Source organism: Pristiophorus japonicus, chromosome 9 (genome assembly GCF_044704955.1).
Source record: "Pristiophorus japonicus isolate sPriJap1 chromosome 9, sPriJap1.hap1, whole genome shotgun sequence".
Lineage (NCBI taxonomy): Eukaryota > Metazoa > Chordata > Chondrichthyes > Pristiophoridae > Pristiophorus > Pristiophorus japonicus.
This window is the reverse complement of record NC_091985.1, coordinates 69,956,069-69,970,048: the sequence shown is the minus strand read 5'-3', so window position 1 is coordinate 69,970,048 and position 13,980 is coordinate 69,956,069. Positions and strand designations below refer to the sequence as shown.

General features: G+C 42.2%; 1 protein-coding gene across 1 annotated transcript in view; it reads left to right on the top strand.

The window, feature by feature from the left end:
- spata17 (spermatogenesis associated 17) overlaps positions 1-13,980 on the top strand; it is a 516,063-nt gene that overhangs the window by 282,113 nt on the left and 219,970 nt on the right. The window contains exon 9 of the mRNA XM_070889444.1: positions 1,391-1,523. Within this exon, the coding sequence (XP_070745545.1) occupies positions 1,391-1,523 (133 nt within the window). The remainder of the gene's footprint in view (positions 1-1,390; positions 1,524-13,980) is intronic.

The following is a 13,980-nucleotide window of genomic DNA, read 5'->3' as shown; positions in this document are numbered from 1 at the left end:
CATCAGAGTTCACAGATGTTTCAATGAAGGACCCAATATTCCAGTCCTGAACTCCAATTGAGGGGGTGGAAGATGCCTGTGTGTGGATTTTTTTTAGCGTGTGGTGACTGTTGCACATCAGCCACCACACGGGCTTGACAGAGCTAGGCCTTTATCCAGTAGCAAAGATTAACCAGGACGACTGCAGACCTGCTCTGCTGCACGGACCTAGTGCGCACACATATCGCAGTGTGGGCATGCCCGTGCTGCCCCTGGGCCCTCGGTTCTTCTGGGCCATGTACCCTTATTCGCCGCACAATGTTCCAGGGCCAGGTGCTCCAGCTTTATTTATAGCCCCGACTTGCGGTGGTATTTTCACACAGATCGGGGCAGCCCACGATATTCCAGGGCCCGGCGCTCCAGCTCTACTTATAGCCCTGACCTACGGTGGTGTTTTGATAGAATTATGATAACTCTCAGAAAATGTCACATTCCTTAAGGAAGTTAGAAATAGGTGCAGCATGAACTCTGTGTATAAAAGTGCAGCAGTGGGTATTCAAGCACTCAGAGGAGAATGCTGTGTTGTAGTGCATGGTATAAATTTTATTTGTTTTTAACTGAAATAAGTAATTTTATTTGCATCAGAAATTCTATCTGTATGTACGTAATTTTCTTTGGTGTATGAATATGGTTGAAATAGAGACTGTCGGTTTGGAAATTATAGTGAATACTGCTACATATTTAATTCTGATATGAGAAAATATCTAACAATATCTAATTGTATATATATAAATCTAGTTTCCAAGCCCCACTTTTTCTCCCTACGTAATCAGTAATGGTTTAATCAGTTCTGTAGTCTGAAGTGTGGTTCAGTGCAAATTTTTGTTTCGTCCCAAACTGTGGCAAAAAATGACCATTGTAATCTCATATAACATGTCATTTGTGCTGAGAAATTGTGTAACTTTTAAAAATATTTTCTAGCTTGAGTATATTCTTTAATTGTAAAGTAATAAATTTGTCTGGGTAGATATTGTTTGTTAGTCAATTAATAAAGTCTATGTGGAGTTGGTGAGACCATCCATTTGGAAATTAAAGTATTAAAACAAAGATTTTAGAAAATACATTTTATTTTAGGAGTATAAAACCCTGTTTTTCCCTAATTATTTTATTGGCTTTCGTCAATCCCAGTCTGAACTAGTAACTGATGGGCACACCTGATAATTTAAATGGCAGTGTGACCCATGTCCCACTGTTCTCTGGTGCAGTATGTTGGTGCTCCAACATCTTGTGCTAGTTTGCCATTTTCAAGCAGTACCATCTCTTATTATCTGCTAATGAAAGTACTATGAGGGATTTCAACACTGAATGTTTTACATACTTTTAATATTTTTGTTTTAAATCCTGCTTATAGATTCTTGCCATTCAGCAATACAAGTAGGTACAAAACCATTGAGCCACTCCTTAATACTGGCACCAAATATGAAACTATTGCTTATGGAACTAAACACTTTAGAGCAACTGAAGACATGCCAAACAAAAATAAGGTAGGCAAGCAACAAAATAGCACAATTGACTTTTCAAGTATCTCAACAATCTGATAATAATTGACTATTAGCATCTATAATCATCAGTGAAAGTGTAAATTGATAGTTGTTTGTTTGGAATATAAATGTAACTTTTCAAAATCTGGAGATGATTTTTTTGTATTGCTATTGCTAACTATTCATTGGTTTAATTATGAAGTCTTGCTTGTTTGTAATATCCATTGCTTTGAAACCATGATAAAAGGGTAATGCTGATGTCCTGAAGGTGAGTTTACCTATTTATTTCATCTGAATATCTTCAATATTAGCAAAATCAACATTGATAATGTTTATCAATTTGTGGCCTGGCAGCAAGATTGATGACTTGTGCACCATTTAAACAAAATGTCTTCTCAGGGAGAGAAAATAAAAATGGGTGAGTGCAATTTTGCAGCTCATATTTTTTTTAATACCAATTTTGGATAGAATAAAAGAATACCAATCAATTACATTGCATATGTGTTCCTTTCACAGTCACTGCGTCTCCATTATTTAGTGACGTGAATGAGGTTTCTCAAGCAGTTAAATTGATGCTTAACTTGCATTCATGACAACTATTTGATTAATTTAACTAAAACCTTAGAAGAATGGCGCAAAAAAAATAAGGAATGCCCTTTTCGCTGCCCAGGACCCTAAGTTCCTGATAGACAAAATTTCAAGAAAACATGAGGAAGGTGATATTCAACTTACAGCTATCCATTTTTGTGCTGGAAAAATGGATGCTAGGCTTCCGAATTTTGAGTGAAGATTTTGCACACCGAATGCCATTTGAGTTATCACTTTTTATCAACCTTACTTACCTATTTATTTGCATCTACTTTTCTTATTAAAAACTAACACACAGAAGAAAATACAAATGAAAGTGCATACTTGGCATAACTTTGATCATTAGACGTCACTGTTGTTTAGCTGCTCAGCATTTCACCTTATATAACCAATCATCAGTCCAGCAAAGCTATCTTGTTTCATGGATTCCAGCACCCGTCACACCTGTGGTCCACAATATCTGTACAAATGAGCAGCTGCTCAGAATCTTTAGAGGTTAAAAGCATGGATAATACATTGCATCTTGTAAATCTATTCCAGTGGTTACATTAATCAAACGGTATAGCCTTAAGATTGAATGATTTGAATTGGGGGGGCGCGGTGGAAGAATCCCCAAAACTTGCAATATTGTTGATATAATTCCATTAATTAATTAATTTTGAAATTCAAACTAATTTATTGTGATTATTGTATGTTTAGAATCTGAACTACAAGTTTATCTTGTTAACATTATCCTACTTTATCAATTAAAGATAACGCCATCTCTAACCATTTCCTTGAATCACTATCGACCCACATTCCACTTCCCCAATCTAAACCTACTTCCTTCTGCATCCGCCCTTGGAAAAAAACTCTCCAAACTCTATTACAACTGCACTTATCAAACTCGAAACTGTCCAACATTTGGCCCTCTTAACAATGATATTTCTTCAGCCACCGATCTACTCAATCACACCTTCACTACCATCTTTGATGCCCTAGTCCCTATTAAAATGATTACTCTCTCCCACCCTTACCGTTCCCCCTGATACAGTCTTCATCTTCACTCCCTCAAGTCAAAAGGGCGTATACTTGAACGGATGTGACGGACAACTGGTTTAGCCATTCACCGCCAGATCTGGCTCGAACACATAAAACACTATCGGTTCTTACTCTTGTCTACAAAAACTGCTCACTATTCCAGGATCATTCTGGATTGCAAAAATAACCCCAGGTTACTATTCTCTATTGGTAACAGTCTCCTTAAATCCCTCTCCTCTGTCTCCACCACACTCACCTCTAACAACAAGTGTGAGGAGCTCATGGACTTCTTTGTCTCAAAGATTGAGACCATCCGATCAGCTGCCTCTGCAAGTTCCCTTCCTTCACTTCGCCCACAGGGCCAAACTTCATCTGACGCTCCCACTTGCCCTAGCCCTAAACTCATATATTTTTCTAGTTTCTCTTTGATCTCCCCTCTTAATCTCTCCAAATTCATCTTATCCATGAGACCCACTTCCTGCTCTCTTGACCCTATTCCCACTAAACTGCTGACCATCCAACTTCCTTTTCTGGCTCCCATGTTAGCCGACATTGTTACTGGTGCTCTGTCCTCAGGTACTGTTCCCCTCTCCTTTCAAATATGCTATCATCACCCCTATCCTCAAAAAAACAACCCTTGACCCCACTATGCTTGCTAGCTATCGCCCCATCACCACCTCCCTTTCCTGTCCAAAGTACTTGAACGTGTTGTTGCCTTCCAAATTCATGATCATCTTTCCATGAATTCAATGTTTGAATCCCTTCAATCTGGCTTTCGCCCCTGCCACAGTACCGAAACTGCTCTCATCAAAGTCACAAATGACATTCTTTGTGATTGTGACAAAGGTAAACTATCCCTCCTTGTCCTTCTGGACCTGTCTACAGCCTTTGACACAGTTGACCACTCCATCCTCCTCCAATGCCTCTCCACCAATGACTAGCTAGGTGGGACTGAACTCGCCTGGTTCCATTCTTATCTCTCTAATCATAGCCAGAAAAACTCCAGCAATGGCTTCTCTTCCCATTCCCACATCGTTACCTCTGGTGTCCCCAAGGATCTGTCCTTGGCCCCTCTTATTTCTCATCTATATGCTGCCCCTTGGCGATATCATCCGAAAACATGGAATCAGTTTCCACATGTACGGTGACGACACCCAACTCTACCTCTCCACCACATCTCTCGACCCCTGCTTGGTATCTAAATTGTCAGATTGCTTGTCCGACATCCAGTACTGGATGAGCAGAAATTTTCTCCAATTAAATATCGGGAAGACCAAAGCCATTATCTTTGGTCCCCACCACAAACTGCGTTCCCTAACCATTGACTCCATCCCTCTCCCTAGCATCAATCTGAGGGTGAACAAGACTGTTCGCAACCTAGGTGTCATATTTGATCCTGAAATGAATTTCCAGTCACATATCTGCAGCATAACTAAAATCGCTTTTTCCACCTCCATAACATTGCCCGCCTCTGCCCCTGCCTCAGCTCTTCTGCTGAAATCCTCATTCATGCCTTTGTTATCTCTAGACTTGACTACTCCAGCTCACTCCTGGCTGGCCTTCCACATTCCACACTACGTGAACTTGAAGTCATCCAAAACTCAGCAGCCCGTGTACTAACCCACACCAAGTCAAGATCACCCATCATCCCTGTGCTTTCTGACCTACATTGGCTCCCAGTTAAGCAAAGCCTCAATTCAAAATTCTCATCCTTGTTTACAAATCACTCCATGGATTTTCCCCTTCCGACCTTTGTAATCTTTTTCAGCCTCACAATCCCACAAGATGTCTGTGCTCCTCAAATTCTAGCCTCTTGAACATCCCTCATTATAATTGCTCAACCATCGGTGGACGTGCCTTCAGCTGCCTGGGCCCTATGCTCTGGAACTCCCTCCCTAAACCGCTCCCTCTCGCGACCTCTCTTTCCTCCTTTAAGACCTTGTTAAAACCTACCTCTTTAAATAAGCTTTTGATCATCTGCCTTAATTTCTTCTGTGGCTCAGTGTCAAATTTATTTGTTTTTCTGTAACACTATTGTGGAGCGCCTTGGGATGTTTTACTACATTAAAGGCGCTATATAAATAAAAGTTATTATTATTATTACTTCCAACCATTAAAATAAATACATTTTTGTTGAAAACAATAAATTGGTGAGTACAAATGGTTTGTAGAAAAAACAAATAGGAAGACTGTACAAATATTATTAACCAAGTGAATTAGATAAAGTAAGAATGTTACATGCTTGAGTTGGAAACTTGTGCACCACAAACAACTGAATTGGTTATACGTCAACCCTTAATTTGACAAGTAACCAATTCAATGTGCAATGCCCCAAGCTCCTTAATATTCTCATGTTTCCAACATGATTCTTTATAGACTATTTAAATTAAACTGTATTTATGTGCATTTTATGTATTGCTGCTGCTAATTTCACAGCTTCGCTTTCAGCTCTTGGCTCTGAATATCTAGAACTGGGAGTAAAGAGCAGCAGGCAGTGTCATTAATAAATAAAATGTGCAGTCGTAGAGATTGGTTGCTTCACCAAAAATGTAAAGTTCTGAAAAGGGTTATGTTTCAAAGACAATATTACACCTCCAGCATATTTTCATATTAAACCCTAAAAATATTTTTTAAAGTAATAGTGGGGCATTGCAGGTCTAAAGATCTCAGTTAATCATGTACCAAGAAAAAAAATTAAAATAGAACAGTAGGAAACAATCTTAGTACATTATGTAGAACATAAAGTCAACTTTTCTTCCTCAATCGTTGTAAAATAGAGTGGGAAGTAGAAAATATCATAGATTTAATGTTGCAAAACCTGGGTGCAGAAACATGGGTGCGACTGTGACTGCTTGGCCATTGCAGCTGATGATTGAAACTGCTGTCAGTAGCATCCTGACAGTAATGAACATTCAGCTTAACGACCGTGATTATGATTATCATAATTGATGTGCAAGTGCAATGTGCAGGGATCATTACAGCTGAACTTTACAGCTGTGAAGCAAGCTTTGGTTATGGATAATTGTACTTTTACATGTTGATTGGGATGAAATATGCTTTCAACAGACAACTTTGCATTATTCTTCAAGGCCCTGTCCATCTTTTAATTGTTGGCATCTTCCAGACAAAACCACTACCATAGAACTCTGATTTTGACTGGCTAACTCTAAGTACTTTAATGTGCTCCTTTGGAGCACTATGCATATGGAAGATGGTGCAAAATGGAAATGCAATCTTTTGCCTTTCATTTAGTGTAGGAGAGTTATCTGGAACTACTTGTCATGTCTTGAAACTGTCACTCTGCCAACACAACTGATTTGCAAGTTGCTCAAAATAAATTGTACCTCATGCATGCCATAAGTTTCCAGTAGTGCGTGTAAATTAATTGCTTTGTCTGTCTTACTTTCTGGTTGCCTCAAATGCAATTATTTGAAATAATGTTTGTAAGAAATAATGTTTGTAATACATTGTGTATGGATAAAAACCAGCTATAACTTTTACATGTGAACAATTTATTTAATTTTTGTTTGTGGAAATCAAAACACTGTAATGTAACTATTTGTAACTAATGAACCCCATTGGTAACTACTGAACAAATTCTGTGATGTGGACTCAGATTTCTCATAATTTACTTACTATAACCATTGCCACTCAATCATTTTAATTTTAGTGCGCAGATGACTTTGCATAAATATTCTTGCGAAACATATGAAACACAAACAATTACAGTTCTGGTTATTTTCAAAAGGCTTATCGATTGAACCAGTAATCTTAAAAACCTAAAAATAAATGAGTCGCTGCTCTTCACTTTACCCATAATTTTAGCTGGAAGTACTATGATAAGTTAGTATTTACCCTTAGATATGCCCCAGGTCCTTATTTTTTCTAACAATTCAAATTGAAATAATCACATTGTCAAGGCTCTCCCGTGGAATACTGATCAACTTGTGAGCAATGATGTAGCAAGGCAAAGTTATTTTATACACTGAAACTATGTAACCCAACATCTCAAAGCCAATTGGCAATTTTTCTAGTAAACCCAAACTCACCCTCATTTAACCAGCATTAATAAATCAGAGAATGTATGAAAACTCAGCATGTTGGTACGTATAGTTGTGTAAGCGCATCTACTTCAAATTGTTTCATTAAAATCATGCTACTCATTGAATTTTGTCGGGTCATTAGTAAAGAAAATATTTTTTTAAGTTATTTTGTGATCTGATTAGGCACTATGTAATTCTATGAACAAGGTCTAAAGACACTATGGTTATTGATAAACATTTAAAACACCCTAAGCTGTTGTGAAAATAAAACTGTTGGTTCAATAGTCCACCAGAGCTAATATTGTCCCGCAATATTTTTGTAACCATTGACAGTGCCTAGAAATATTCAATCATTTGACACAAGTCAGAAGGTTAGATAGAGTAAAAATCTATGGGTTTGATTCACGTGTTATGCTTCCAAAAAGCCAGCAAAGGTGAATCTTAATGCATATTAAACAATTACTAAATATGTGGATGAAGAGAAAATAATTAGAAGCAGCCAGCCTGGATTTCAGAAGCTTGATGGAGTTCTTATGAGGAAGTGACAAATAAGGCGGATGGGGAAATGCAGTGGCTATGGGGTAAATGATCTACCAGAAAACCTTTGACCAAAGTACTACATTGGAGAGTATTAAAGAAGATTAAGGGTATTGAATTAAAGGAATAGCAAATTAGATTAAAAACTGGTTAGAATAGAGGAAACAGAAATTAGGAGTTAAAGACAGAATGGTTGAAAGTGGGTGTTCCGGGACCTCTCCTGTTCACTGTGTACAGCAATGATTTGGATATAAAGCTAGAGTAAGTGGTGTCCAACTTGTAGACAGTATGAAATTGGAGTCAGAAAGTAATTCAGAATACCAAAGGAGGCTGCAAGGGGATAGGGATAAGATGGTGGAATGGGCAAAAAAGTGCCAGATGCAATTTAATATCAGGAAATGTGAGAAAAATAATTCTAATGCTTTGAATGGGAAAGGCTGGATGCTGTGGAAGGCAGAGGGATTTGGTGATTTTTGGTGTACAAGATCTTATAAACAGCACCTCCAGTGGATATGGCTGTAAAAAAGCTAATTTTTTGGCAAGATGTACATATAAAAGTTAAGATGCAACAGTGAATCTATATAAAATCCTAGTAAGACCACAGTTGGAGTACTGTGTGAAGTTGTGGGCTCCACACTATAGAAAGGATGTTGAACCAATGGGGAGGATACAGCATAGATTCACTCGGCTGCTGACTGGTACGTGGAAATATAAATACAAATAAATACTTGAAACATTGGAGCTTCTTTTGTTGGTTGAGGTTATAAGGTGATTCAATAGAGGTGTTTATCTGAAAGGTACAATTTTTGTGTCCTTGCTCACGGCAAGGTTCTTCACATGCTATGAGCACACATAAGAAAATCACTAGCTTTACAGTGCGGGTGAGAGAGAATCGATCCTTGAGCTTTTTGTTAATCTACAATATTGTGTATGTGTGCATGTGAGAGAACCCAATAGGGAAAGAGAAAGTAACAGAAATGAGCAGGATATGTATGCTTATCACTGTAATAAACCACACGTGGCCCATCTGGAGCTGATCACCTTGTGACCTTTAGGTTTATTGTAAACTCCAAAAGTGAGCACTGCAAGGGGAGCCTGCTTTATATAGGGAGGCACCACGAGGTGCAGTAATGTGTGCCTCCCGGGCTTTCCCCATCTGTTGGCTATTACATGTAATTACATGGTACAATGCATGGTACAGAGTGTGGCTGCAAATACATCACAACACTTCCCCCCCCAAGTCTTAGATGCGGTTTACAGGTCAAGCCTGACTGGGGGTCTGCATTCTCTGGTTGAGCGCCTGAGTTGTACGCTGGATGTAGGCGGCCTGACCGGAGTGTCGCTGCCTTGCGATGCTGCGGCTCTGGTCGGACTGTCCGGTGCGACGGGTTCTTTCTCTTGGTGAACCGCCGGTTCTGTTGCTTGTGGTTGGAAGTCAATGTCACTTTAGTCATCCAGTGGTTCTGGATCATCGGTGAACCTCAATTTGGTTTGATCGATGTGCTTCTTGCAGGTTTGGCCATTAGTGAGTCTTACCACGAATACCCTACTCCTCTCTTTAGCTACGACAGTGCCTGCGAGCCACTTGGGGCCCATACCAAAGTTCAGCATGAAAACAGGGTCATCGACATTGATACAATGCGTTACAGAGTTGCGGTCATGATATGTACATTGCTTAAGACGCTGGTTTTCAACAATCTCACTTAAAACCGGGTGCACGAGAGACAACCTTGTTTTGAGGGTCCTCTTCATGAGGAGTTCGGCGGGCGGAACCCAGTGCGTGAGTGGGGCCTCGTCCGATATGCAAGCAGCATGCGAGACAGACAGGTCTGCAAGGGGCCTTCCGTCACTTGCTGCATGCCCTGCTTTATGATCTGTACTGCCCGTTCAGCTTGGCCATTGGAGGCTGGTTTGTACGGGGCCAACCTGACATGCTTTATGCTGTTACAGCACATAAATTCGCGAAATTCGGAACTCGTAAAGCATGGTCCATTGTCACTAACAAGGATGTCGGGCAGGCCATGGGTGTGATCATTGTCCGAAGGCTCTTTATTGTGGCGGTGGATGTGTTGGATGACATTATAACACATGCGATCCATTTTGATTAAGCATCAATTACAACTAAGAACATTTTTCCTAGAAAGAGACCCGCGTAGTCTACGTGGATACGGGACCAGGGTTTGGAGGGCCAGGACCACAGGCTCAGGGGGGCTTCCCTGGGTGCGTTGCTGAGTTGCGCGCACTTGTTGCACCGGCGTATGCACGACTCTAAGTCTGTGTCGATGCTGGGCCACCACACATGCGATCTCGCAATGGCTTTCATTATTACAATGCCGGGGTGTATGCTATGGAGATCCTTGACGTATAAATCTCTGCCCTTCTTGGGCTGGACTACGCGATTTCCCCACAAAATGCAGTCGGCCTGGACGGATAGCTCGTCCTTGCGCCGGTGAAAGGACTTAAAATCGCCGTGCATCTCTCCATACTTGGCTGCCCAGTTTCCACTTAGTATACAGTTTTTCACCTGGGGCAGCAGCGAGTCTTGGCTGGTCCAGATTCTTATCTGGCGTGCCGTGGCGGGTGACCCTTCACCCTCAAAGGCTTCCATGGCCATGACCAATTCCGCGGGCTTCTCCGCTTCACCCTCGGTGGTGGCGAGCGGGGGTTGGCTGAGCGCATCTGCGCAGTTATCGGTGTCTGATCTGTGGCGGATCGTATAGTTGTAAGTGGATAGCATTAATGCCCACCTCTGAATGCGAGCTGAGGTGTTAGTATTAATGCCTTTGCTCTCAGAGAATAACGATGTGAGCGGCTTGTGGCCGGTTTCTAGTTCAAACCGCCGGCCAAATAGATACTGGTGCATCTTTTTTACCGCATACACACAAGCTAGGGCCTCCTTTTCGATCATGCTGTACACCCTTTCGGCCGAGGAAAGGCTGCAGGATGCATACGTTACAGGTTGGAGATTACCCGACACATTCGCTTGTTGAAGCACACACCTGATCCCGTAGGATGATGCATCACACGCTAAAACAAGATGCCTCCAAGGATCATACAGCACCAGTAGTTTGTTTGAGCACAATAAGTTTCTGGCCTTCTCGAAGGCAGTTTCTTGATTTTTACCCCAGACCCAGTCATCACCCTTACGGAGCAGTACATGTAATGGTTCAAGCAAAGTGCTCAGCCCAGGCAGAAAGTTACCAAAGTGGTTCAGTAGTCTTAGGAACGAGCGCAACTCCGTCATGTTGTGTGGTCTCGGGGCCTTCTGGATCGCCTTCGTCTTGGAGTCTGAGGGTCTGATGCCATCTTCTGCGATTTTCCTTCCCAGGAATTCACCTCTGGTGCCAAGAAGACGCATTTGGTTCGTTTCAACTTTAGACTTACTCGATTTAGTCGGTGTAGCACCTTTTCCAGGTTATGGAGGTGTTCATCGGTGTCGTGTCCAGTGATCAAGATGTCGTCTTGGAAGACGACCATTCCAGGGACAGATTTCAACAGGCTCTCCATGTTTCGTTGGAAGATCGCCACCGCTGAACGGATCACCAAGGGGTACCGGTTGCATACCTTGTGTGTGTTTATGCACGTCAGCTTCTTGGATGATTCCGCCAGCTCTTGGATCATGTACACCGAGGTGAGGTCCAATTTCGAAAACAGCTTTCTGTCCGACAGAGTTACGAATAAATCTTCCGCCTTGGGTAGCGGATACTGGTCCTGTAACGATACACGGTTTATGGTTACTTTATAATCGCCACAGATTCTAATTGTCCCATCACTTTTAAGAACGGGGACAATGGGACTGGCCCAGTCATTAAATTCCATTGGCGATATGATGCCTTCGCGCTGAAGCCGATCTAGCTCGACTTCTACTTTCTCCCGCATCATATAAGGGACCGCTCTGGCCTTGTGGTGAACGGGTCTCACGTCTGGGCTGAGCTGAATTGTCACCTTGGCCCCTGTGAAGTTGCCGATGCCAAGCTGGAACAGTGACGGAAACTTGTCTAAGACCTGCGCACACGTGGTTTTCTCCACCGATGATAATGCTTTTACATCATCCCATTTCCAGTTAAAATTCCATAGCCAGCTCCTGCCAAGTAGCATGGGTCCGTTACCGGGAACAATCCATAGTGGCAATATATGCACAGAACCATCATACAGCACCTGAACCATTTCACTTCCGAGGACTGGGATAATCTCTTTAGTGTAGGTGCGCAGCTTTGCGTCGATCGGGCTCAGCTTGGGCCTGTGTGCCTTGTTTGCCCATAATTTCTCGAAGGTCTTCTGGCTCATGATCGATGGCTCGCACCCGTGTCTAGTTCCATCGGTACCGGTATGCCGTTCAGATTAATGTTCATCATAATTGGTGGATTCTTGTTGGTAAAGGTGTGCACTTCATGCATGTGCACCCCATGTACCTCTTCCTCCTCGGTTATCTCTGCGCGATCCTCAGGATCTACACTTGACCTCCCATCCTCTGCTACGTATCGTGTTGTAGCACGTTTACACATTCGTTGGAGGTGCCCCATCATTGAGCAATTCTTGCAGACATATTGTTTGAACCTGCACTGGTTTGCTCGATGAGCCCCTCCACAGCGCCAACAGCTTGCTGATGGACTTGCATTCACAGGTACTGATCTCTTCGCATTAGTCCATTGTTGTGCTGAGTGAGTCATCTCAGGTCGAGCAGAGGTTGCATTAGCCCAGCTGGGGGCACTTCTCCTGTCTGCCGACGAATGTAGCTTATTCATGGTGTTTGGCCCCGGGTGATTCCGAAGTTGTGAGTAGAGTAGCTTTGTTTCTTCCACTCTGGCCATGTATGCCTGAGCAATTAGGGTGGCTTTGGCTAGGTCCAAGTCTTCCTTCGCTAGCAATTTGCGGAAAAATCCCTTCGTGCCCGATTCCCAAAACAAGGAAGTCTCTTGACATGTCTTCAAGAACGGTTCTGAATTTGCATGGCCCAGCAAGATGCCTTAGCTCAGCGATGTATGCTGCCACGTCTTGGCCTACTACGCGCCGGTGGGTGTAGAAACGGTACCTCGCCATGAGCACACTGCGCTTCAACTTTAGGTGATTTCGAACTAGCTCACACAGTTCTTCGTAACTTTTCTCAGCGGGTTTTGTCGGGGTGAGTAGGTCCTTGATCAGTGCGTATGTCCATGATCCGCAGACCGTGAGGAGGACGGCCCTGCGTTTACTGGCATTCACGGCTCCCTCTAAGTCTTTCGCAACAAAGCATTGATCCAGCCGGTCAATGAAGTCATCCCAGTCTTCCCCAACGCAATATCGCTTGATGTAGTCAACGGTGGCCAGAGCTGCATGTTAGTATCCTATTCTCGTCGCCAGTTGATATGTATGCTTATCACTGTAATAAATCACACGTGGCCCATGCTGGAGCTGATCACCTTGTGACCTTTAGGTTTAATGTAAACTCCAAAAGTGAGCATTGCAGGGGGAGCCTGTTTTATATAGGGAGGTAGCACCAGGTGCAGTAATATGTGCCTCCCGGGCTTTCCCCATCTGTTGGCTATTACATGTAATTACATGGTACAATGCATGGTACAGAGTATGGCTGCAAATACATCACAGAACAGAAACTCAATTCGAGACAGACTGCACTGTGACGGATTTTAAAATTTATGATTTGATTATAAATAATCTAGTATTTATTTTTCTCAGTGGATTGGTCAAATTGTTTCTCTGTTCATGTGGTATTTATTTTAGTTGGGGTGTTATTTGATTGCAAACTGCATGACAAATTTGAGTAGGTTTTCAACTAAACTTTTAGACAGAAACACTGTCCAAATGTTTATACCTAATTACCTTTACATAAGATTTGTTTATACAGTTGCTGTGATAGAATACTAATTATTTGTTATCAATTGGAAAATGCCAGAAGCCGTGGAAGGTATTTTTTTTCATGTGTAACCTGATAACAACATAAACTATTTTTTACTTTCCTATCCCCTGCCCGGCCACCAATGACAGACCCCAGGAATCTGCCAGTCAGACAAACTTCATGCCCCAATTCTACTAAAATCCAAGCTCCTCTTCCACAGTCTTGCTAAACTACAGGGGCAATCCTTCCCACTATTCAGGACCTCCACCCCTGTGTTGCCAAATTCCAGAATAATGACCAGAACTGTTCAGTGCTGCTAAGTTAGAATGAACCCCCTGCCCTAATACTGCTAAACATTAGTGGCCTGATATTCTGGAGATCCCACTCTGCCAACTTAAGTGTGGCTGAGTGGAAGCCCCATCACCCCATGGCAATGGAA